The following is a 25,574-nucleotide window of genomic DNA, read 5'->3' as shown; positions in this document are numbered from 1 at the left end:
AAACTGAAGAAACATGTACGAATATATATGTGCGTGTTTCGACGCGATTTGGTTTTGCCTTCGCTTTCGAATTTCTTCGTTCGTGGAATTTGGTGGATGGCGAGTAGCAGGTTTGAGACTTGCTGGTTCGTTTCTAGGGAATTTGGAATTGGTATAATTCAGGGGATTTTTAGGAAACTGAAGAAACATGTACGAATATATATATGAGTGTTTCGACGCGATTTAGTTTTGCCTTCGCTTTCGAATTTCTTCGTTCGTGGAATTTGGTGGATGGCGAGTAGCAGGTTTGAGACTTGCTGGTTCGTTTCTAGGGAATTTGGAAATTGTATAATTCAGGGAATTTTTAGGGAACTGAAGAAACATGTATGGATATATATGTGCATGTTTTGACGCGATTTGGTTTTGCCTTCGCTTTCGAATTTCTTCGTTCGTGGAATTTGGTGGATGGCGAGTAGCAGGTTTGAGACTTGCTGGTTTGTTTCTAGGGAATTTGGAAATTGTATAATTCAGGGGATTTTTAGGGAACTGAAGAAACATGTACGAATATATATATGAGTGTTTCGACACGATTTAGTTTTGCCTTCGCTTTCGAATTTCTTCGTTCGTGGAATTTGGTGGATGGCGAGTAGCAGGTTTGAGACTTGCTGGTTGGTTTGGGGGGAATTTGGAAATTGTATAATTTAGGGGAAGGTTTTTAGGAAATTGAAGCAATATACGTACGTAGTATCGTCCTTCGGTGTGGCTTGACTCGTTTTCTTTTGGATTTTATCGATGGGGAGTAAAAGGTTTGAGATTTCCTGATAGATTTCCGGGGCAGTTTGGAAATATTGTAACTTAAGGGAAAGCTTTTAGGAGATTGAAGAAGATTGTATGTATATATATTTCGATGTGGCTTGATCCTTTTTCTTCTGGATTCATCGTTTTTGGAAGTTGTGAATGGCGAGTAGCACGTTGCAGATTTTATGATTGATTCGAAGGAAATTTGAAAATATAATTAAATTACATATATTTGGAAATATAATTATGATTTAGAGGAAGACGTTTAGAACATTGAAAATAGTAGCTTGATCGTTTGCATCTATGGTTTTATCGTTTCTCAAAGGTGACTAGCGGTCAGAGATTTAAGATCTCGTGGTTGATCTCGAAAAGAGATTTGAAAGTAACTGAAAGGAAGGTTCTTAACAAATTGCGAGTGTTTCGACGCGACTCCATTCTTTCTTCCTATCAAATCTCACTTCTCCTGAACAGAGTGAAAGATTTGAAAGTTTGTAGCTGGTTTGAGAAGAAATTCCCAAGAACTTAGGGGTAAGTTGTCAGAAAATTGAGAATAAGTATTGAAATATCTAGTCTCTTTACGAATTCAGGAGAAATTTCGGACCAGGTTCTTAAAACCCCACAAATAAATACTTAAAGATTTAGTTTCTTTTCGAAATTTTGAAGGAAAATTCTTCGTGGAATTAAAAAATTCAAATACCCCTTTTCATTACGAATAATCGTTCTACTCTTCCAATTATCTTCCTACACGTGAAGAATCGCACATAGATCTGTTCCAAAAATCTTGCAAAAATTATCGATTCAAGATAGTCGACGAAAATCTTGATCCTGGGGGATGGTTAGAGGGTAGTTTCGATTGCTGGCGGCAGTGAGTGAGGCAGGAAGGAAGGAAGGAAGGAGGTCGCGGTGGTGGTTGCCGGCCAATTTCTGAATGCAAATAACGCCGGTGTCGAAAGGGAGCTCGCGGATGAAAAGGGAGAGGCAGTATGCAAATAGAAAGCTGTTACGGCCGCCTTCTTCGCCCTCTTTCGACCTACACCCCTCGGATACACTCGCCTACACCCCTTTCTTTTTTTCACCGAGTGTACACGCGAGACGTGTGAATTCCATGTGAAATGCAACCAGATAGATGGAAAGCCTGGAGGAAGGGGGTGGAGGGGGATGAAATAGAAAGAAAGAACGCGAGAGTGACGCGAGGAAGGGTTGAAATTCGTGGCAAACGAGAGAGAGATGGGAACAGCGGCTGCAGACGCGCGCGAATTCATTTCACCTCGTCCCGCGACATTCTTCGCTCTTGTGGCGGCTATTCTTCGAGACGAGCCCCGTCTTCGCGACACCCTTTTCCCTTTCACCCTGGCAAACGTCGTCTTTTCGCCCTCTCTCGCGAATTAATTGATATCGTCGACCTTCTGGCCCGCCGCCACTCTCCTCCTTCTTTTTCTCTCGCTCGCGTGTTTCACGGTTTCTTTGGAATTGCCGGGCTCTTTCGCGGGAATTTGGATACGTTTCTTCAGTTTAGAGGAGAGAGGAAGCTTGTGAAAGACGGCGAGAATTCTTTAACCGTAATTTCGTTCCTTTTTTCTTTTTTTCTTTTTTTATTGATTACGTTAAAGCTCAAGCAGCGAAGTGGGTGAAGAATAAAATGGGTGGTTGGATAAAATATTATCGAAAGTTGGAAATAGATTGACATAGAGTGTCGACTGAGGGATAAGTGTTTGCACATCGTTGTATTTATCATAGCATTTACATGTTAATCTGTTCGGTGGAAAATTTAGTGGTTTAGGAAAATTGCTTAATATCGTCTGACGAGAAGGTAGTTTCGTTAGAAAATTAGGCTATATGGAAATGCCTTTTGTAGCCATTATACATGTTGCTTTGTTAAGCTGATATTTTGTCAAACCTCACTACACGAATTACAAGCAAACGTTTAAGTTTTCGTAATTTATAAAGAAAAGGATTGAATCTTATCAGTGAATTTAAAATATTGAACGAAACTTGTTAATTGTGTTCTACAGTCGCGAAAGAAAACGAAATTATTCGAAACTACTTATTAAAATCATTTAGTAGAATTATTTAAATTGGCTGAGAAACATGTGAACCATTTGAAACAGTTTATCTTGGGACTTTGTATTTTGTACTTTTATTCTGCAAGATTCAGATGCATGTTTTTTAAATGGAATTATAATAGGTGTAATAAGAATCTAACTAGGTGTAATTATATTATAATTTATATCATCATGGGAAATAACTCCCGAACAATACGAGTTATAATGAATGTTAAACTTTTGTTTCCCGGATCGTTCTAAGAGGCCAATTAATTGTATTAGTCACAGCCACCGATTATGCTTATTAGCTGCAGAATTTTTCTTTAGCTCAGTAATCACGGAAGCACTAAAATTTCCCACGTCCTTTTCTACCAAAGCTCTTCGTATTTATCGCCAAATTAAATAACATCGACTGTCCCTCAACTAAAATGACTGGTCAAATGACGCTCAATGATAAAGAACTAAAGTGCATGGGATCGAAAAAGAATTCAAATTTCCAAGAAATAAAAATACATAACACATACATATCTTTCACCCGAATGAAACAAGAATTCCATCTTCGAAAATACAATTAGCAAAGCCACGAAACGATTTAATCGAGAAGAGTCTACATTTTCTTCTTCTTCTTTTTTTTTTTTTTTTTTACGCAATTAATTCCAGATTAAAAAAATAGAGAGGAAGGAGTAAAAATGGTATCGGCAGGTAAATAAATAACGAACAAAATATTTCTCTGTGGAAGGATCGCGTTACCTCGATCCACGTGCATCGCAGAGGCGAGTAGTGAGCTGGATCTGATCAATTACCCATTGCATGCGGGCAATTAATCTCGCGCTTTATCCAGAGGACTTTAATAGGTACCCCGCTATTCGCCAGCTGCCACTGCAGCCTGCACGGGATGTGGCCAGCATACTTTTAGCCGGTCGTATTAATTCGAAGGGTACAGGATCACTCATTCGCGCCACCGCAAGTTTCTGTTAATTTACGTCCGCTCGTTAATTCGCCAGCAATCAAAACAGGCATCGCATATTCCTTCGTTAGATCGTAATCAACGTGGTTGAAGATAAGGAAGTTGCAGCGAAAAATCTATAGTCGGAGAATATTTTCATTTTGAGGAATTAGAACAAATCGTAAACGGCAATCCGTGGAAAATGTATGTTAAAATATTGGCAAGTTTGTTATAATAAAGCGTAGGTAGCCAGACAGAAAGCACTCGACCTGTTCGATTATTCGTTCACATAATCGAAGGATGGAAATTATACTTGAAGAAACGAACGTATTCCATCGTCTACCTATCCGAGCGATACTTTGACCTTTATTTAAACGACTTGTTCCCTCTAACCAGAACGTCGATAACAATCTACTTATATCGCAAGTTGTGCATTCAAATGAAGCATCGCGAGACTAACGATCCTTCATCTCCATTTCAGCGGTTCAAATGGTAAATGATGTCGCAGAGGTGAAAATTTTTAGTATAGACGAGCGTGTTTCGATGTTTGCTATTTTTCTAACTTGCTGGAAAATGAAAATAATAATTCAAGCTTCTTCGATCGCGCTAAAATTAGAATGTAAAACTTCGTGAGATCTGTCTTGAGGTAATCGTAGAAGCTAGTATAGATTATTTTAGAATTTCTACTGTTAGCTACCGTATCCAGAGTCCCTTCATCATTTCTCATTCAGCAAGACATTTTTCATTTCTACGATATATCGTCTTTTTTTTTTACAAACTGTAAATTTAGCGAAGATTTCCGATACAGACAAAGTAGTGAAAATTTTCAATGAAAGAAGCACACATTTCTCGACTATAACACTCGTCTGATTTATCGCTCGAGTACTGTAAACTTTCAGCATGTCGTCTGTCTTACGAACTGAACCGAATAATAAATAATAAAAGGTGCATCAATTAAATTCTTATTTATTCCTAAATTGTACTCTCGTCTACTCGATCGCTCGAAATATCTCTTACAATTATATCTCCATTTACAATCGCTGCATTATCATAATTCACTATGCTTCGCTATAGTCCAATTACCGCAATCGTAAAGGCTGAAATAAATTATTCCAGCACTCGCGTAACTTTTTCCACTAAGACAAAATCGTGCCCTCTTCTTTTTTGTCACACCTCAGCCGTTTATAATACACGTTTCAACTGCCTATTTATCACCGATCAGTGTTTAGAATAGAAGCTGAAAGGCGGTAGATAATTCGATTAAAAAAATGAAAAGAGCGCCGATGTTAATCGCAGTATTTGCGCATTTCATCGGCCGTGACGCGTGGAAATTCTCGGCAAAGACATAATTGCACGGTAGCCACGGGTTACACGATCGCCGGAGGAACGTGCTCGAGCTCGTCTTCCGGTTGTGTCGGTGCTCGCGCGCGCCAACCAACCAACGACGAACGAACGAACGAACGAACGAACGAGCCTACGTTACAATGATCGTTGGCGCTTTCGTGTCTGCACCGGTTTTATCGTCGATCTTAATAACACACGGAGCGTTGAAAATAATGCCGGGTTGGGCAAACGACGATTCAACGGGCCACGTATTACGATACTAATCGCGAGAATACGCTACTCCGCGGAGCGAATGGATTTTAAATCGATAAGAGCCGCGTCCAGCCGCCAATTAATTGACTCGTCTTCCTCTAGGGATCATTCAACGCGACAGCCTCTGCTCCATCGTTTTAACGTCGGTTTCAGATACGTGCTGTCTGTGCAGCTTTTCAAATTTTCTCCAATTTTTGGTTAGGGTAGTTTGAGTCGTTTGCTCGATTAGATCCCGTCGAGTTATTTTAAAACTGTAAATTGTAAGTTTATCTACCAGGAGGAAAAGTATATTTGTCATTATTCAGAATTTGAATATTTCATTGTATTTTTCGTATCTTGTCAAACTTCCGCTTTCGTAAGAATTATTACGAATGGACTTTGCGATCCTTCGTATGGTTATATCAGGTTGGCAACTAGGTGATTGCGGATTTTGTCATTAGGTGGTATTGGCATTGAATTTGTAACTGAATATTCGAGCCACGTAGAAACTCAACTGGCTAGTTTTGTCTTTTCTAAAGTTTCTCGGTTTTAGCGTCAGGATGCATGGTTGGCGTATAATTTTCAAAGAATCAAAAATCTTCATTAATGGAATTGATCGATTTATTTGTGTATTTTGTTACACGCTATAAAAATAATCGGCTTTGAAAATTGCAGAGGAGTGCCGATAATCTGAAAATCTATAGAGCATTAATCCACAGTCGTTTCATTTATTGTTTCATCTTTATGTACATGTAGAAGAAATCTGGCGAAGACTCGGTGATTTAATCCCTTGCGTTTCGATCCAATTTATGGCTACACGTTTTTTAATAAGCAACGAAATCATTCGCTCGTAGATTTATTGCATCTAAAATTGAACTACATAGTCCGATTCTTTTAATTTCTTTCCGTTGTACAACATCGAGTTCGCAATGTTGGAAATTAGCGAAATTAATTTTGGCACACCCGGTACATATCGATCGCGTCATTATAATTCAAGAGAGGCCTTCACATTTTTCGCACCTTCGATGAACAACCCGTCGGCTAGAAGCGAGGATCGATAAACCCTCCGGTTTGTTTCTCCAGCTAATCCGCTCGAATCTCGAGCTCGTTTGAAATTAGAGGTTAAACGGCCGATCAGCGTTTCTCCTACTGTACATCTATTTCACCAGCCTTCTTCGAGAGCCCTCTGGCACTAGTCTTCCTCTCCGATCTTCCCAATAAGCTCCTTCAAATCATCGCGTAACATTTACGACCCTACTACTCTCTCTTTCTCTCTCTCTCTCTCTCTCTCTCTCTCTCCTCGATCTACCTACTACGAATAAGAAAACAATAGAAAGGAAGGAGAAAAGAAAAGCGTTGGTATAAGAATCGCGAAAGACAATGGCAAGAGTCACTCTAAAAAATATATTTGGCACCGAAGAAGAATTTTTCAGAAGGTGTTTTACAGATACGAAAAGCTTTGCAATCAAATTCTTCCAAAATTTCATTCCAAATTTGCAAACAATCGAATAAATCAACGTATAACCTGTCCCTATGCTTACTTATGCCATCGATCGGTGCCATATTTCTCAGTTTCGTTATTCAGGTACAATATTAATGTCGAGTACTTGTCCTATCCGACGATCTATCGGCGATCTGCTAACGCACCTACACCTCTGAACGATCCTGTTAACCGAAAGTCCCATTGACGAAGTAAAAGCTGCCGTAGCAGAGCCATTCTTAAAAGCAACTTGCAGAGACGAGAAGAGTCACCCGGTATACTGATCAGCGATCTCCAAGTTTCTCACACCTTGAGTTAGCTCGAGGACTAATAAGAAATCGTATAAGGTCTAAAGGGGAAGAGCAGAAGAAACCTTTCTCTCTTCCTCTGCGAACGCGAAAGAGGGTGAAAGATGGCAGACGTTAGAGAGACGAGGACTGGGCTGTTTGACGCGTGTGTGAGAGTGAGCCGTGTGGATAGGGACGGGGTATAATGGGGGCCGTGGCGTGTGTAAACCATAAGAGATAATGTAACAGTGGAAGTTCGGCTGGCGCCACTCGTTATTTATACAGTGTGTCGGCCTGGCTAGGCGGCCAGGGAGCCGAGGCCTACGTATCTCGGGGGGTTGAAGCCGGTAGACGCCCACTAAATTATTATTTGTTCTTGGCGAGTCATAAACGGCCGAAATTATGCCGGGTCGACCGGCCGCGGGAATTTCGACCGCTGACCTTGGCCGAGCGCACAGGAAACCACGGCGTCCAGAGTCAGTGCAGCACGGGACCTTTTTACCCTCCTTTTCTGACTTTCGTGGGCCACTTGCTGGAGAAACCCGCGAAAATTCAGCCGGAGACTGCGCTACGACGTTTCGTGCGGCGCCCGTCTATCGTGTGCGGCTGGTTTCCGCGAATTTTGCAAAAGAGCGAGAGGAGGGAGGGGATGATTGCGAGGTGTCGGAGGTTGCAGCGTGATTTACGAGCTTTTGGGGAGGTTGAGTGGCTGGTGAATGGAGTTGGGAATAAACGTATGTGTTTTCTTCTTTTTTCTTCTCCCTTTCTTCTTTTTTGAGATTTTAGGTGTAGCGGTTAATTGAATTCTTTTTACATTGAATTATTTTCTTATCGTTTCAAAGTTTCAACGTATCCATTTCAACGTGTGCACGATGAAGCGTGAATTTCCGAAACGGGCGACTGATCGATCGATGAAAGACGCTGATACAACCCGTGACACGAAGGATAACTATATCAGATTAGTCATAAGAGTCTATTCATTTATGGGGAATTAAAAAAGTACAGCAACGAATAGAACGAACATAAGGTTCAAGGATGTGTGAAATATCTAAAGTACGACGCTTCTTGGGCAGAAGTTTGTTTCGACTATCGAATATCGCAGATTTTTAGAATTTTTAGAAGAATTACATTTTTTATTGCTCGTTTAATTACAGCACGACGATTTGCTATAAACGTAATCTCTAAAGGTAAACGGAGACGTTACACGCTTACGTTAGCGACCGGAGATACATCGGTGTGTGTAATTAAGGATAGACACGGTGTCAATTATAATCTTCGAATCCTTACGATGCACATTATACTTTATTGGCTGTTAAATCTTCGCTATCGACTCGTTAAAACGTTCCTAATTCAACTTCCCACGAGTTTCTCGTAAGTTTCTCACGATGCAATCAGGTCGCTCTGAAAACCTAATTTTCAAAACATCCTCCCTGCCAAGAAATATTTCCTAAAAAGTCTAAAAGAAGATTCACGCCCCATGGATTCAAACACCATTGCTCCCTGTTCCCGAATTTTGTGGCGTTGTTCGGGGTTCTGTTTACGAGCTGTCTGGCCCAATGAATATGCAATTAGCCGCGTTCCGTCGATCATTGTTAGGGGGCCGATCATTCCGGGGCTTTTGGACAGCGCTGCCCGTTCGAGTGTTATTTTGTAAAAGGAGCACGGTATTTTTTTCGAGCCGCTCCCCGGCCAGCCTGGTATAAATGAGACGCGGGTAATTATTGTCCTCGGGCGTGAAAGGTGGACCTCGGATCCCCTTTCAACCGCTCAAGTGGATACGGTGCACGGCTCATTGTGGTGGAGGTGACGCGTACACGCGAAGACAGGAACGTGAATCATTTTTCAGCGAGCTACACTGTCGCCCATAAGTACACACATGCGTTGACATTTTCGTCGATTTGGAGTAAAACCGTTTGATCAAAGGAGGTATTGAAATTAAAATTAATATTCTGTTAAATGAAGTGAAATAACCTACTTGAAATTAAATGGAATTGAAAGCTTTTAATATACGTAGTGTATTAATAATATACTTGAATGTAGAAGATTTTAATGTTACTCTATGTATGTGTGGTAAATATGTAATTTCATATGTGTAGGAAACAATATATAGTAGATATATATCTATAATACTCGAAAGATTCTAACAGAGTGTGCTCTAGTAACACTCTTGAAATCGAAAGATTCTGATAACGCGTATCAAGGACACGTTGCAATTAAAAGGTTCTGATATAACGCATCGATAACGTGCTGCCAACGAACGAAAGAAATTGCAAGAGCAGCTGCCCTGATTTCATCAAATCACAGTTAACACGTAGAACTCGACAAGGACGCTACGAATGAACGGTGCAGCACGGTATCGCTTTTGAAACTCTTTAAACACAAATTTCGTCCACCCTCCTGTTTCACCGAAACACACAGTCGTACAAAGCGACTAACGAAGAAACAAAGGCGATTCGTTCCAGACCCGAGCGAGGAAAACGGAATTAAATCGTCCGGGCAACGCGATCCGTCTCCGTCCTGGTCGTCGTACCTGTGTTCGCGTTTAGAGAACTTAAATTTTCAAACACACAGAAAGAGTGAGAGAGAGAGAGAGAGAGAGAGAGAGAGAGAGAGGAGAGGAGGAGGATGCAACTTTGAGATACAGTCCGCTGCGGACCCACTCCGTGGATCCAGTTAAAAAAGTTCCACGCCGCGGGGGTTCTGGACCGCGGCCCCAGGATAAAGGAAGCCTTCGAAAGCCTCGGCCAGCGACTATCGGTTTCCCTATCGGGGCTGGTCATCTCGGTTCGACCGCCTCCACGGGGCCCTGCGAGAGAAACGCGTATATAAACTCGCCTTAACTGCTTTACGACGATCGTTTGTACCGATTTGTTCGACAAGACTCTCTCTTTCTCTTTCCTTCGGCCGCTCACGCTTGCTCGGAAGGCGAGGTCCTTCTAAGCTCTTCGATTTCGTCGCGTCGATCCCTTTTTCCGCGACGATGATCCTTCTTTCGCGCGGTCACTCGTCAGGTTAACCTGTCTACGGTCATTTTGTAGCTTTTGTTCGATCAACATTGTGTGACTAACTGGCGAAGCCACTGCGGCGTCGTGCGATCTTGGCGATTAGTCACGTTTTGCGAATTCTTAGCGAAGCTTGCCGGCTCCTGGTAAATGTTACCAGCCGGTCGTTGTCGTGTTGACGCTTCGCATAGATTTACTGGCAACCTTAACCGGTAGCCGGTGTTTTTGTGGTAAAAAATTTCAAGTTGGGAAACTTTACGCGAAGCATGGACTTGCGCGTGACGATGTCACATCAGTGTGGTGTAACATTTGGCATGCACTTGGCGACTAGTTGACAACAACCGGACGTGAAAGCGTTAATGGAGTTTTGTTCCTGGACGAATGATATAATTTTTGACGAAACAGTCGATGGAAAGGGTATTTTCGATTTTCAGACGGCGTTTCCAAAATTTTCCGGACTTTCGTGGATGTTTGGCTATAAATACACACTGTCTATGCAGCGTATATCTAATCTTTCTAGCATATACGATACTTTATATTATTAATGGACTACTTCCATAAAGTTTATCAGACTGCAACGTATTAAACGTCCAATTTTATTACACCAATTTTCTAGATCGATTCAGTTCTGGTATATCGTTCGTCATTTCCTTCAATGAATAACATTCTCCATTTTCCTACGTCATTTTAAAATTTCCTCTTTCGTACATGGTTTTAATTTTCAACATCGCGTTTAGGACGATATATCGGTGTTACGGAAGCAGCATGAAATATTAAACGAAAATTCCGTACGTTGTTATCTGATATATACTTGCACGCAATATTCGTAATACCTACGTGCTGATGATACTCGTAACAATCCACGTAGAAACTCGAAACGTGTAAATGGCTAAGATGTTCATACGTTAGGATCCAATCTACGAGTACTTACACACGATACTTCTATCGATCTATTAAGTTGTCCGAAAAGTATCTTTCTTTCGCAAACGAGTTTTTTCCAACAGTGCAGCTTCATACAAACGTGAAAGCAAGTCTGTGATCAGATCAGAAAATGGATCGTACGTAATTCGACAAAATAATATAAAACAAAAAACGTTGTGCGTTTATGATTTCCCCATAAAACGAAAGAGACTTTCCGGACAAAACCTAATGTACACATCATACACAAAAGTGCATCGACCGATACTTGAGAGTCTTCGTTACTTCAGAGTGTCCATTATCAAACCATTTCACCAGAGATCGACAACAGGAAAACTTCGTCTTCGCACATGCACCTCGTCATTGGAAATTGAGCAAAGCGCGGATCGTTCGAATGGCGCTGCAAGCTCCGAACGCGAGGCACGAGGCTTAATTATCTCGCGGTTCGTCCGCTCTCGTAAGACGAAAACCTGTCCCCCGACGCGTGAAAGAGTCCCTTCCGGATCGCACCCTGTCACCGTCGCCGACTTAACGCGATAGAAACATCGCGCCGCGGAGGGCAAATAATGGGACGAACCGCGCACGCCGCTCGTTTCCACGCCGAACGAGCCCGTTGTGTACGCGACTCCGGGAAAAAGCGCATTGTCGCCGGCGGATGGAAGTCGCACGCGACGCACGCGAGCATCCCCCCGGAAGCCGAACTGAAGTGCGAACGCGCGCGCGATATCCACGCTTCGGCGCGATAGAATCGCCGGAAACAAAGCCTTCGCGTGGCGAAAATTCACGCCACTGGCAATAATTCTATCCACCGGTCGACGACAGCTTCATTTTCAAACGCTTGCTTCGGGGAAGCGGTTCTTCTCCTTGGCCATTGTCTAAATGTTTTATCGAGACGAGGGATGAAGAGTCGGGTGGCAAAATTCACGCTGCTAGGGATTATGGAGACGACTTTCATTTTTTACAACGGAGACTCCTATGTCGTTGTTGAAGCGATTCTTCGAGATAGCGAATGAAAAGTGAGGAATTCTTGGTGTCGTGAAAATTCACGTCATTGCCGATTCTATCTACGAACCGACGCGAGTTTCATTCTCAAAAGCTTGTTTCGGGGAACCAGTTCTCCTTAGGCATCCCGTAAATGTTTCATCCAGATGGGCGAAGCTAAGCTTCGTGGTGAGATCCGACAGTCTTCGAACGCTTTGCTGCTTCGTTCGCAACCTTGCAAAAAAATTCATATTACGTCGTTGATTTACTATTTCGTCGTTTAAGTATTATACCGAGATAAGAGTTAAAAGGTACAAATTTCCCATTGTTGAAGTGGTCATCGCTTCTAAGAAAACTCTACATCCGGTCTTTTAGTTTTCTCAAGCACCGAAGCCATCGACAGCCTACAGACAAAAGACTGCGTCGAAGGCAAACCGTAAACTGTACACAGGCAACGTTGTTAATTATCACTCACTTATATACATTTGGTTCTGTAGTTTTGTTTAATAAATATCACCGAATATTATTTTAACATAAACATTGTGCCTTCCACAGATTATTAATCTTAACTTTAAGATTAAATTCTAACATTTACGTATGGAAAATTTACCATTTGATTGTCTAAACGTTTCTTGAAGATAGAGAATGAAGGATGTGATCCGATGTACGGTGTAATGGTAGTACGCTTGCAGATGACGTTGCAAGCATGAAGTAGAAGAGAGAAGGTGTAGGCAAATAATGCGGCGAAGGGAAATTCCGTCTTGCTGTTTTGATGTACGGGATGAGAAGAAATTAATTTTTAAGTGGTACACATATTTTGATAGATTCTTACACGAACGATTTTTTTAAATTGTCCGACTGTAACGCGTAAAATATGGAATTCTTAAAACTCCCCTTGCATTCGTCTTACGCAGTTCAATTAACGCAAACATCCTCATTCCATGTTCAAAGATGAACCAGGTTTACCCACAGCGGCGAATGCCGATCGTCTCTTCCATTACGCGGCGAACGTAATATATCGAGTGTAGCGTATGCTACTAGTGGCTGGTATCACGCGATCCTCTTAAACAAAGAGAGCGATCCACGATTTAGCCGGGTGGTTTTCGCGAGGCAATCTGCGCCGGTGTTACGGCGTTATCTCACGGAATCCTGGTTTCCATTCGATGGCTCACCGTTCGAGCTTCGGCTCGCGGCTGCCCGCAATTTACAGTAAGCCTTGGCCGGCGCGCGTTTTTTAATCTCGCCATAAAACGCAGCGGGGCTTTCAATTTTATTGTCACGGTGGGGGCATCGTCGGCGGTGGAGAAGCGAAAGGCGGCCAACGCAACGGCCGGCAAATCATCGGTAGGCGAAGCTTAGCGATAAAATAAATTAACCGGAAAGCTACCGGGTTGCGGGCGCGCTTTCGGCGCGAACGTCGCGCTGGTAATCACGCCCCGTAAATAACGATTCAACGTTCGATTTATCGGCCGAGGCGAACGCGCGGCAACGCGCGTATATAAAAACCGGCCCGCTATGGAACACAGCGAGCATAAAACGCGAGACGAATCGTAGTCGCTGCTCGATGCCTCGGATTTAATTATTCCACGCCTTTTGCCAAGGATTTCGCTACCAACGAATATTCCCTCTTCCATGTTTTTTCAGTCGTTTATTTTTTTCCTCTGGATTGCGCGTGGTTCGCGGACAACGAGATTATTTTCTTGGTTCTTAAGGAATTAAGGAATTTAAAGTGATGGAGCATCTCGGTTTAATTCTGCTTCGTTTTTCCGGTGAATTTAATGGATTAGCGGCGAGTTGGTGGAAGGAGAGAAGGGATATTTATTTCGTGTGATTTCCAAAGGAAGATTGTTCGCGATAATTTAACGCGTTCGTGGGGGATTTAAAAACGACGAGAGATTTCATTTTTGTCGATTTTTTCTATTGAATTTAATGGGCCAACGATGCTGTATGTTTCATTTGTGCGAAGAGTAAGAGGAATATTTGTTTTGTAGGCGTACGGTTTTCGGGTTGTTAATATATTTGTAGATAGGAGCGTTAATTAGCATCTACTGACGTTATGTTTATTCTGTTATCGCTCTCGTTATTAGATCCTAATCGTAAGTATCGTATCTGTAACTTAGAAACGTTTAATAATAGATTTAAATATCACTGCGAACAAAGATCTTAATTCTCTTCATTATTTTAAGATCTTGTCAGAGCTGATGAATAAATCGAATTTTGTTTTATACAAATCTTGTGATAGCAACTAAGTTACGTGATATTTTCTACGAATAGAGGGGTCAACGTGAAATGAATGAAACAAGCCGTGATGATTTTTAATATGATATAGTGCACGATGTTGAGAGAAGAAAAAACGGAAACGTTGTGTTATATTCGCCATTTCGAGGCAGAACAAGGCAATAACTCAGAGAACACAGGCTGGAACGTGGCAAATTTCGCGAGGATCGCGCCGGATGATCTAACGATCCTGGGATCGTCGTAAATCCGTGGTGGATTTTATCGAATGGCGATCGTATGCTGGCGCGATGACGCACTCATGCGCACACGTGCGGCCTTTTCTCTTCTTCCCCATTTGCCGTTATTATTCATCCAACTGCTGCTGAAAAGGATAATCCCTTGTCGCTGTTTGTACAAGTATGATTCTACTGATTTAAATGCTTCGATCGATCGTTCCTTACAACGTTTCTTGATCGTTCCACCATCTTCTATTACTAGGAATCCTTTCGATGTAGCAGATTCAGGAAGATTATAATTTCTAATAAGAGAATAAAAAAAAAAAAAAGAAACGATGAAAAATGACGAGACATTAATTTTAGGTTGGTAATTATTCGTTAAATTTATCTTCTCCAGTTACTGAAACATATTATCTTCCACACTTTTCATCGTACGTCAAAACCAATCTATACACTTTCACTTCTTTCCTTTCGGTGTGCTACAACCACCTTACACTAAATCAAACTAAATGGAACAACTGAATAAAAAATCGTCGAGTCTCTCAGACAGAAAACTTCGTAATTCTATAATTCCACCTTCAACTACAAATTACTCTTCGACAGCCATCCGCCCCATTGCCATCAAATTTACTGAAAACAACTTCAAACGTCGTCCAACGTTTCGTTCCACTTATATCATAAACGATATGCATATCGCTGAATAATTATTACTTTCGTATCATCATCATCATCGAGCCTCTACTGCAATCTTCTTGTGCAATGAAGCTACAGGAAAAGTCTAAAAAGGCCAAACCTAAATAAAAAGAAAAACCAAAAGGATTATCGCAATCAAATCGATCAAAAACAAACGCAAACTTCGTCAAACTTCTCGTCTCATTCCTATCGTAAATACGTATTTATGCATATCGCTATGTAATTAGCAACTTTTTCTCATAATAATCGTCGAACCTCTTCAACAATCTGCTCTCGCAATCGTTCAGAAGCTGATACACGCGCCAGACGTCGAGGCACGTAAACCAAGTGACAGAGCCAATCTACAGGTGTCCTGGTGAATCGTCTAGTTTCTTCGATTCGGCGGGTTAACGAGGCGGGAGGCCTCGGCCGAAGGCAGCCAAAGTTTGCCCGAGGCGATCTCCAGATCGGCTTCGGCCGATAGAGCCGTAACGCCGAAAATTAGCGCCGTCTGAGAAACAAATACTGCGAAGGGGGATCCGGCGAGCCGGCTATCGAATAAAAGGAAGAAGAGGAGCGACGGTGGCGAGAAAGAGGACAGAGGAATCGTACGAAAAGCGAGTGGGACGAGGATGCGACCGGAGACAAAGGGAAAGGGAGAAGAATTTAGGGACGTGGCTGCTCACCGCGCTTATATCGTCCTCGTCGCCGTAGTCCTCCTCGTTCTCGCACATCACCGCGGGCTCCTGAGGTTTCCTGGAAGCGAGAGCTCGCTTCCACCTGCCACACACTGCGGGAACACCGAGAACATTGCCTGTACTGGGTGTTCTCGAAGTTTGGCGCGATTTCACGCGATATTCGCGCCGATGATGCGTTTGATATCGGAGTATTCGATTTGGAAGAGAAAAAAGGACGACTAGTTTTCGTTTGATGACTATATTTGGTGCTTTGAAAGTTTCACCGAGGAGTTTAGCTTCGACAACGACGGAAAATTGGAATTTTTGAAAGAGACGCGGGGAATATTATGGATTTTGTAGGTGCCCTCGAAGTTTGACGCTGTTGAACGTGGTTTGATGTGAGATTCGCGCTATGGCGCGTTTGATATCGAAGAATCGAGGTTTTTGGAAGGCAAATAAGGAAGATTACGGGTTTTGCATCGGTAGTTTTATTGGATATTTTAATTGTTTGACTGAGTTGGTCGAGGTTTGACGATAAGTCTGATAACAGAGAAATAGTCATTTGAAATTTTTGGAAGAGACATAGGAAGTATCGTGGGTGTTTCCGAAGTTTGCTTGCGTTGAATGACGTTTGTCGATGCATCCGATATTGAAGGAGTATAAGTTTCGAAAGAAAAATTGGGAGTAATACGCTGTTTTAGTTATTCATGACGATCGAAGCGTTTGTTGTGTAAGAATAAGCAAAAGTGTTAGATTTTTGCGTCATAGAGGACGTTGCAGCAAGTAATCTATTTGATAGTGCGCAGAGTCGTATGAAATTGCGTAGGCAAAATGATACACTTCGTTGCGACAATCCGATGATTGCCACAAGGTGTTTGAGTATAAGACATCGATACGTATGGCATTACGGAACAGATCGTCGATATATGACACAGAAGAAGGTTCCGTGAAGGATATTATTCATAATCCAAGAAACTTCTCAGAACTTCTAATTAATTAAATTACAAAAAAAAAAAAGAGTTTATTCTCAGAACGAAATTAATAATCCAACATTTACCCTCAAGGAAAATGACAGTAATTTTTCTGCCAATCAACATCAAACCTACCCACGGTATTATGACTTTATCGAACCAACAAAAACTCTTGCAAACCAGTCTGCTTCTCTCCAAACCCTTCAAATTCTGTTCGAAACCTACCATTCGACCAAAAAACGTGGCAAAAGGAAGGTTGCCGGATCCGAACGTTCCAGGAACCTAACCCATCCTCCTGAAGAGCGTGCTCCCAACCGAGCGTAAGGGTACTCGTCTCTTATAAAATCATAAGGCCGAACACGTGTCCGTGTTCCACGGAGAAGCAGAGCCGAATTTCTTTTTCCGTAATCTGTACGAGGGGCCATTAAACCGGAGGATGCCTCGTCGTCGAAAGGAATGTCACGGGGTTACGCCCTTTCTCATCGACCAAAACGGCCCCCGATTCCTCGATGCTTGTTAACGGTCCGTGCCACGTCGTTCGTCGTCTCTTCTACAAACCGACACAGTCGTTCTACCGTTCCTCCTTCGCCTCTCTCTCTCTCTCTCTCTCTCTCTCGTTCGTGTCTTATCGAATGCCTTAAAAGTTACAGTTTTTTAAAAGTTACAGAGAGGCCAGTGAAAAGAGCAGTTTTATCAGACGATTTACAGCTTTCGGCGGTCTCGTGAGATGTTCGAACAGATAATTTGCTCATTCGACAAGTATACCGGTGATTTTGTATTGCAGGACGACGCAACTACTGCGTCAAGCTACTGAAACGAGTGTTTTTAATGGTTTATCGATTAGTCGGATTTTGAGAGCGTAGACCTGCGCATATTACGAGTCGTGTTAATTTTTCGGCATTTTTTTAGAGCGTCGATCGGATTTGATCGATTTTTACTACGTTTAGAATTATTCGATTGAAGGCAACGAACAGGAATTGTATTAAACGTAAAGATATTTTCGAAGAAGGAGTTCATTCTCGATTTAGAAGCTTGAATTTTCAAAGGCAAATTTTTTAGTTTCTTGATTGACTGTGAAATTTACGATGAAATTTATCTAGGCCTCCGTTTAACTGTCTTTGGGATAATTTTTCCTCTCTGTAGAAAAGCTCGCTCAAACATATTTCTACTTAAACCAGGAAACGTATATAGGTCTTTTTTCCTAAATAAAAATTGCAAAAGAGTCAATGTAATTAGTCTATAACGTAAGCAGAAAGTTTCTCGTGTCTCTTCTCTACCAAAGAACCTGCGCTGCTCGACACAGCACACACGTTATGTGCAATAAATCTAGATACGATGTTTATGTTCGTTTGAATATTTAATCGATTCTACGTTTCCAACCGAGTACTTCCTACGGTCTCAACGAAGTTCACCGCACGTAGGCTTGCACGTTGATTTATTCATGGCTACCGTTGCTCGAAAAACAAAGAAAGCGCGGCGGAACAAACGATAAAAAGAAGCCTGGAAGTTTTTCAGGAAGGTTAGTCCTGCGATTCGAGTCGGTCGTCAGTATCCTCCCGCGGGATATTTTGCCGAAGCATCGCAAGGATAATCCGGCTTACCGTCCTTCTGTGTGCTCCACGTGAATGAGAATCGATCCTACCCTTCGTCACGATATTCAGCACAGTAGGCAGATGCTACCAAAAATCCCTGAACGGCCTTTAAAGTCGTCCGATCGACCGATTTTTCATCCCCCTTCTTCCCCGTTGAGTTTAAGTTCTCTGCAACTTCGCTTTATGATACTCGATGGTCTGCTAATCTTTCGTCATTTTTACATTTATTTTTTCCTAGCTTTCGCTCTTCGTCAATTTTCTTCTAGATCTGTCAGTCTCTTTTTATTTATTCCTTTTTCTTTTTTTTTTTTTTTTTTTGAACAAATCTTTTCTGATTCTATGCCAGCTTGAACGCACGAACTGGCAGCTAGATACGAAGATGAGAGTTGGTATCTTGATCTTGTTGTATTTTAAAACTTCGGTTTTCGGTCGACGTTTATTCGAGGTTCGTGTGAATCAGTTAGAGCGCAGAGATAACTCGGATCGATTCTCAATCTTCTCTCGAGTCGCAGTTCAACTCGCGGAACCTCACAATTCGTAAGTACTAACTATCTATTAAAAGGAAGCTGCCCTTGCACACTCGGTACATCCACATTTAGGATCTCTAATTGATTATCAGAGTCTTAAGACCTGAAACAATGGATCGGCGCAACGGATGTCCACGCGGCGACAACCTGACTTGTATTTATCGGTGGAAGCAGAGGCGGCCGTATTGTTCCGTGGTACGTTGAAAGGGGTTCAACCGGTGCACGAAGGTGCTTTCTCAGACGCTACTCGTTTATGGCGGCTAATTACCGTAATTGGCCCGGCCGTTATAACGACGACGTTTAAGGATACTCGCGCCGTTAGCATACAAAAGTACAATAATTCGAAGGAGGCGCACCGAGCGATTTCTCTTAAGGCAGTCGCAGCTTCCATAATGGTGTACGCGAAACGTTTCTCGAACGTGCGCTCTACTCTTTTTGCAATGTTCGAGAGAGAAACCGCTCGCCCCGGCGAGGAAGTCCGAGCCACGCCGTTCCAACGTACGGCAACCAGCCGTGGGCTCGGTGTAAATTGGAACGTTCGGATTATAGCTCCCGATCTTGAGGAATTTTAATTTCCTGACCCCCTAGAACAGTATACTTATCCATCCGTTATTTCTCTTTTCCACATCTTCTGCTTCTGTTTTCTTCCTTTTTTTCTCTTTTTCTTCACCTTTTTTCTTCTCGTCGGACGTCGGCGTTGATGATTGAATTTTACGGAATTTGGTGTGCGTTGGAAGGTAGAACGAGGTTTCTTAAACTTCCTCTTCGTTTCTTTTCGGCAGGAGATACAGTGGCTACAAAAAGTATTCGCGTACAGTTGCTTTCGTCGGTATAGTATGTATTTTATTGATCAGGTTCAAATCAGGTTTCATCGAATTTCGTATTATTTGGTAAAACTCTTCGTTGGAATATAGAGAGATAGGCGATTATTTCTTATAACCATGTCCGTGTTATTTCCTTCGTGTCAGGTGTCAGGATTGATGAATGAATTTTAAAGGAGGCTACTTAGGAAACAGAAAGGCGTTGTAACGAGCGAAATAGGAGGAAGAGAATTTTTACTACTACTAGCAGACAATTTTTCTTCAATTTTTCTTTAACAAAGAATCGAAAATTGCAGAAGAATTCATCTACTCGCCTGAAAGCTTCTCATTTCTTCGAAGAAATTTATCCAAGGATTTATCCAAGTTCAAAACGGGATAAAGTTTAAGTAAAGCAAGATAAAGGCAGAGATATCCGAAAAAGAAAAAAGGACCTGTCACTCTCTAATTTCTCTTTCGTCTTTCTAATCTCCCTAACATCTCCTCGTAATCTCTTCCTCTCTCGTCGATTCATTAGTACCGCCATAATTTTCCATTTTGTATACGATAAACTGTTTGAACGGTAGATTATTTGTTACGGGCAACCTTCGTCGTCGTCTAAAACGAATTGCTCGGATGGAAGTAAGCGGCCGTAGAACAAGGTGGTCCAGAATGTTGCAGCGAAATCAATGTCAAAGCAATTGAACCCGTGCGGCTGAGGGCGTTCTTCGGATTTTATTAATCGTGTTATGTCTGCCGCGCGAATCATCAGCTCCGACCAACGCTATGGAGTCAACAAAGCTTATCGTCGCCAGTTTTTTCCATGCTTGACACGATAGCGCATAGGTTTTTGCGACACTCGTTGCGACACACATGCTCTTTTATCGAGCATCTTCTTCGCTAAGTACGATATTAGCAAGAATAATCCCTTTTTCGGTATACCAAGCGTCCTTGACTTCGATCGGATGATTCGATCATCATCGGTTTGTTCGTTGCTCTCATGGTAATCTAGACGTGTCTTTGCTGCAGTATCGAAATTTTCCTCTCTGTATTTTCGTTATCGTTTTCGGTAAGAATATTCTCCCTTTGATTCTGTGAAATAAAACGTCGATTTCGTTTGAAGATTTTCAATACGTTCATACGTATGCTACAAATGTTAATCACGAGCCACCATATTGTGTATTTTTATGTACGTTCAGATCAGAAAAGAACGTTGCATTCTTCATTAAACGATCTTCGTTTTAGTATTTTTATATTCTGTTTACATTTCCATGTACGACAATACGTTTATTTTGAAGTAAAAAATTTTTAATGTTAATTCCAGAGATCATTTTCGGTATCTTCGCGTCCCATAAGCCTCGGTCATGTATGAAAATTGGTCGCGTAGCGTCTATCATTTTTTCTCTACGTTCTTGCGCGGCTTTTTCTTTACAAAGTTTGTCAGAGTACAATAGAGGCTCTAATATTAAATCGTTATCGCAGAAGCGTTTCGCAAGCTCGGCTCTACGTTGCTCAAGCTGTAATCATCGGTTATTGTCAGTCGCATTAGGTGCGATAATCAATTGAGAAACAAGTGTCCGGGGTCGACGACGTCTCAAAAATCAGCCTATTCGTCGTCAAAAAACATGTTCGCGTGCACAAGTAAGAGGAAAAATTCCACGGAACGTATATACTTAAGAGAGGTTCGACTTACCAACAGGTCCAGCTTACCAAGAAGCATCCATCTCGTCCGAAATCGAACCATCATCTTGGCTGGCGAGCCACTCCCACAGTTTACGCTACCCAGCACGCTCAGCTCGCCGACGTTTCAATAAAATTCTCACCTGTGCTCCGTAGCCTGTTGGAAACTTCAATTGGGCCCCTGGAGCGGCTCTCTGCGCGCAGTTGGGGCACATGTTACGTTCCGCGAGCCCTCAGCCTCGCGGAGAACGTCGCAAGAACGTCGAAAGTCGGAGAACGATTTCAATTCCGCGTGACCACGGCCGGTATTTTCACGAAGCCACGACATTCCAACGGTTGGCAGCGGTGTCCGAAGCGATGCTAGAAAAAGTGAAAACACGCCGAAATGCCTGGCCAGGCGTTCCGTGACGCGCGCTCCAGCGACAGAAGGCGCCCTTTCTTCCCGCGGGATGATAATTCCACGGCGTGCACCGAGTTCCTCCCTAACTGCTCTTCGCCGCGTGCTGATGCCCTCTCTCGCGACAGCATCCGCTTTTTATTCAGCGGGAACGCGCCTCAGTCTGCTGTCACAGCGGCCACGATTGACTCGTGCACGTTTCTATTCCGGCCTTTCGACATTCCAATGAAAATCGCGTGGATAAGACGAGGGGGGCGGGAGGGCGCTGTACGCGAGCATCGTAGATTTTTCATTCCAGTGATACGTCTTTATAGAATTGTCGCTTGAACGATGAAATAGGATCTGACGACTAAGCTCGTGTAGGATCCGCAGAATTTCACCAATAGACTTGGGGTTAATTCTTTTTCGCTCGAAATTATTAATACGCGGGTAAGCGGAGAAGAAAGAGCGCAACAGAATGGGAATCGCAGTGATATGATTTCATCGTAGTAGAAAGAGTAAATGGTCGTCGATGAATGATGCAGTGAGCGTCGAAATGCAAAGTCCAAACGAATGTTTAGCATACGTCGGGTTTCAGGGCTGATTGATGGCTTTTGCGTAGGTTTGGTTAATGTTTGTTGGAGTGCGATTTAGAATATTGGGTTGGCAACTAAGTGACTGCGGATTTTGTCATTAGATGGTATTGACAAATCCGCAGTCACTTAGTTGCTAACCCAATAGATGGAAAATTGTGGAACAGAAATGAATGGATAAGTGATAGAGTTTTGGGAACAAACTTGGGCTGTCTGCGGAGAAGAAAGAGCGCAGCGCAACAGAATGGGAATCGCAGTGATATGATTTCATCGTAGTAGAAAGAGTAAATGGTCGTCGATGAATGATGCAGTGAGCGTCGAAATGCAAAGTCCAAACGAATGTTTAGCATACGTCGGGTTTCAGGGCTGATTGATAGCTTTTGCGTAGGTTTGGTTAATGTTCGTTGGAGTGCGATTTAGAATATTGGGTTGGCAACTAAGTGACTGCGGATTTTGTCATTAGATGGTATTGACAAATCCGCAGTCACTTAGTTGCTAACCCAATAGATGGAAAATTGTGGAACAGAAATGAATGGATAAGTGATAGAGTTTTGGGAACAAACTTGGGCTGTCTGCGGAGAAGAAAGAGCGCAGCGCAACAGAATGGGAATCGCAGTGATATGATTTCATCGTAGTAGAAAGAGTAAATGGTCGTCGGTGAATGATGCAGTGAGCGCCGAAATGCAAAGTCCAAACGAATGTTTAGCATACGTCGGGTTTCAGGGCTGATTGATGGCTTTTGCGTAGGTTTGGTTAATGTTTGTTGGAGTGCGATTTAGAATGTGATTGCGAATTTTGTCATTAGGTGGTATTGACAAAATCCGCAATCACTTAGTTGCCAACCCAATAGATGGAAAATTGTGGAACAGAAATGAATGGATGGGTGCAGAGTTCTGGGAACAAACTTAGGCTGTCTTTTGTAGGTTGAACTATTGCTGGCTGAGAATTGTACCGATAAGACGAGGAAGAAGAGCGCAATGTGTGTTTGAAAATTCTTAATGAACATTACAGTGATATGTTGGGCGTGGAAAGTTGACGTCAGTGAACGATGCAATAAGATTTGATAAACAAGCGACAGAGTTTGGCGTTCTCCTTTCGTATTGGCTGAAGGCTGGTTTAAAATACAAATTAATCAATAGATAAGAACATTTTGAGAACATTTGCAAGATGATTAAAGTCGATGTTAATTATTTGTGTGCGATATATCTACTTCGCAGACTCAATCAAAATTTTGTTAACCAAATACTTTAGTCGATAATTATATTTTATTCCAATGAATGTTACTGCAATTATCTGATCGAACTGTGTCTGTTGATCGGGGGTTCCAGGCAGATGTTCCCTCAGATGAAGTTCCGAGTTTCCGGATTGGACGCGAAGGCCAAATACATCCTCCTGCTGGACATCGTCGCAGCGGACGACTACAGATACAAGTTCCACAACAGGTAAGGGTCTAGGTGAAACTTGTAACAGTATAATTGTCATGGGTAGAACGCTCTAACGATTCGAATAGTTCCACGAATCGCGATCACGAACCGCCAAGCTGTTGCGTCCAAGCTTTCGTGACGACCGCAAACACGGAAATTAATGCAATTATCCGATTACTCGTACGTTACCACTTCCTCATCGACATCTTTCACCGGAACATATTTTTCTCTTTCCTTTTTCTTCGACTCGTAATTTTTAAAGAAAAAAAAACTTGAAAGCAACTTTTCCTCTCATTAGCTGTTTTTACCTTAATTTAATTGTTTGCCTCATGTCGGATAAGAAAGTTCACCCATCTTCTTTCTTTTTTTCTCTTTTAGAAAAGAAACGAAGGATGTGAAAAATGTAGAAAGTCGTTCATTAAAATAATAATAACATTACTTTGTTAAATAAAATTATGGTTTTCTTCTTATTTCCATCACGAACGAAACGATAGAACTTTTTCTTGGTTAATAACTGTCGAACTGCGTTTCATACCGTCCAATTTTCTCGGCGAGAAGTTTATGTCTCGAAATGAGGAGTTACCAAAAGCAGCGTTTATCCGCCGATAGCGTTCAGCCGGCAATTTTAACCGACATTTTTCTCAGGAAAAAGATTTATACTTCGAAATTATCACCTACCAAAGTTGGATTACACAGGCGACACTTTCGCTTCGATTTTAGCGCCTCATGCTTATCAGGGCTCGAAGATTACGCGCCACTTGAAATAACGAGCCTGAAATTGAAGCCAGCCGTTAACCACGCGTATCGATTTATAACTTAACTCGTCGTTTTCTTTCCTGGACCACGTGTCCATGAAAATTATAGTTTCCACGAAGTCTGATTAAAATGATAAATGTAAACAAGGGAGTTTAAACGAGGAAGAAAATCCAACTTCTTCAACTATCGTAATTTCCGATTTTTTAATCGACCAACGTGTTTTTCTCGTAACCTAAATTTCTCTCTTGGTGCCATATGTTCTCACCATATATTTTCCATGGTGCGGAATTCTAAATTTCTAAATAAAATTCTACTTAACTCGACCAGAGTTCCGAATACCGAAATAATATTCTACTTACTTCAATTGCAATTCTAAATTGTCAAATAAAATTCCACTTGCTCCAATCGACGTTCCACGTTGCTAAATAAAATTCTACTTTCTTTAATCTTCAGAATTTCTACATTTACGTAAATACCCACGATTGCACAGTAATATGCAAACGAGTAGGAGAAGAAGAAACCTCGCCGCTGTTCCAGTTTTTCCAAACAAACTCCTTTGTATAGTAACTTGCAATGATTCCAGCCGAGCGATTCAACCTTCTGCCAGTCATTAGCTCGCCATTAACTTTTTCCTGGATGGCCGAAACGTGCAGACACGCGTTCTCACGAGCGTTGCCACAATCGTCTAGCTCCGTTTAACGTTTTTCCGCGTCGCGAGGGTGCTAAACGGAACATAATCGGCCGGCCGGGAAAGCAGCCGGGAAATTCGTCGACCGACTTCGCGAAAATCACGTTGGGCTTCGAGATTCCTTGTCACGTAAATGGCGATCCGCTATGATCGCGCTCGTTCTCACGAACGTACGAAACGGTATTCTTTTTCTACTCGCTTTTTTGCGTCGGCCAAATCGTTTATGCACTCTCATTTCCCGCTTTTAGAGCCGCGGTGTTTGTCTTAAACAGTCCATATCTCCTTATTTAGAGGTTCTTTAGAGTGGAGATGGTGGCGCGAGATTTGAAACTCGCGATATCCTTTGGAGAAATCTTGATT

At 42.2% G+C, this 25,574-nt stretch overlaps 1 protein-coding gene across 3 annotated transcripts in view; it reads left to right on the top strand.

Moving 5' to 3' along the window:
• The window catches only part of Bi (T-box transcription factor bifid), a 173,790-nt gene that overhangs the window by 41,743 nt on the left and 106,473 nt on the right, over window positions 1–25,574 (top strand). For all 3 annotated transcript variants that reach the window (XM_072015603.1, XM_072015601.1, XM_072015602.1), the window contains exon 3: window positions 23,675–23,788. In XM_072015603.1, the coding sequence (XP_071871704.1) occupies window positions 23,675–23,788 (114 nt within the window). The remainder of the gene's footprint in view (window positions 1–23,674; window positions 23,789–25,574) is intronic.

Source organism: Bombus fervidus, chromosome 13 (genome assembly GCF_041682495.2).
Source record: "Bombus fervidus isolate BK054 chromosome 13, iyBomFerv1, whole genome shotgun sequence".
Lineage (NCBI taxonomy): Eukaryota > Metazoa > Arthropoda > Insecta > Hymenoptera > Apidae > Bombus > Bombus fervidus.
Note: the sequence above shows the minus strand (reverse complement) of the source record. Positions and strands in the feature narration are given on the sequence as shown.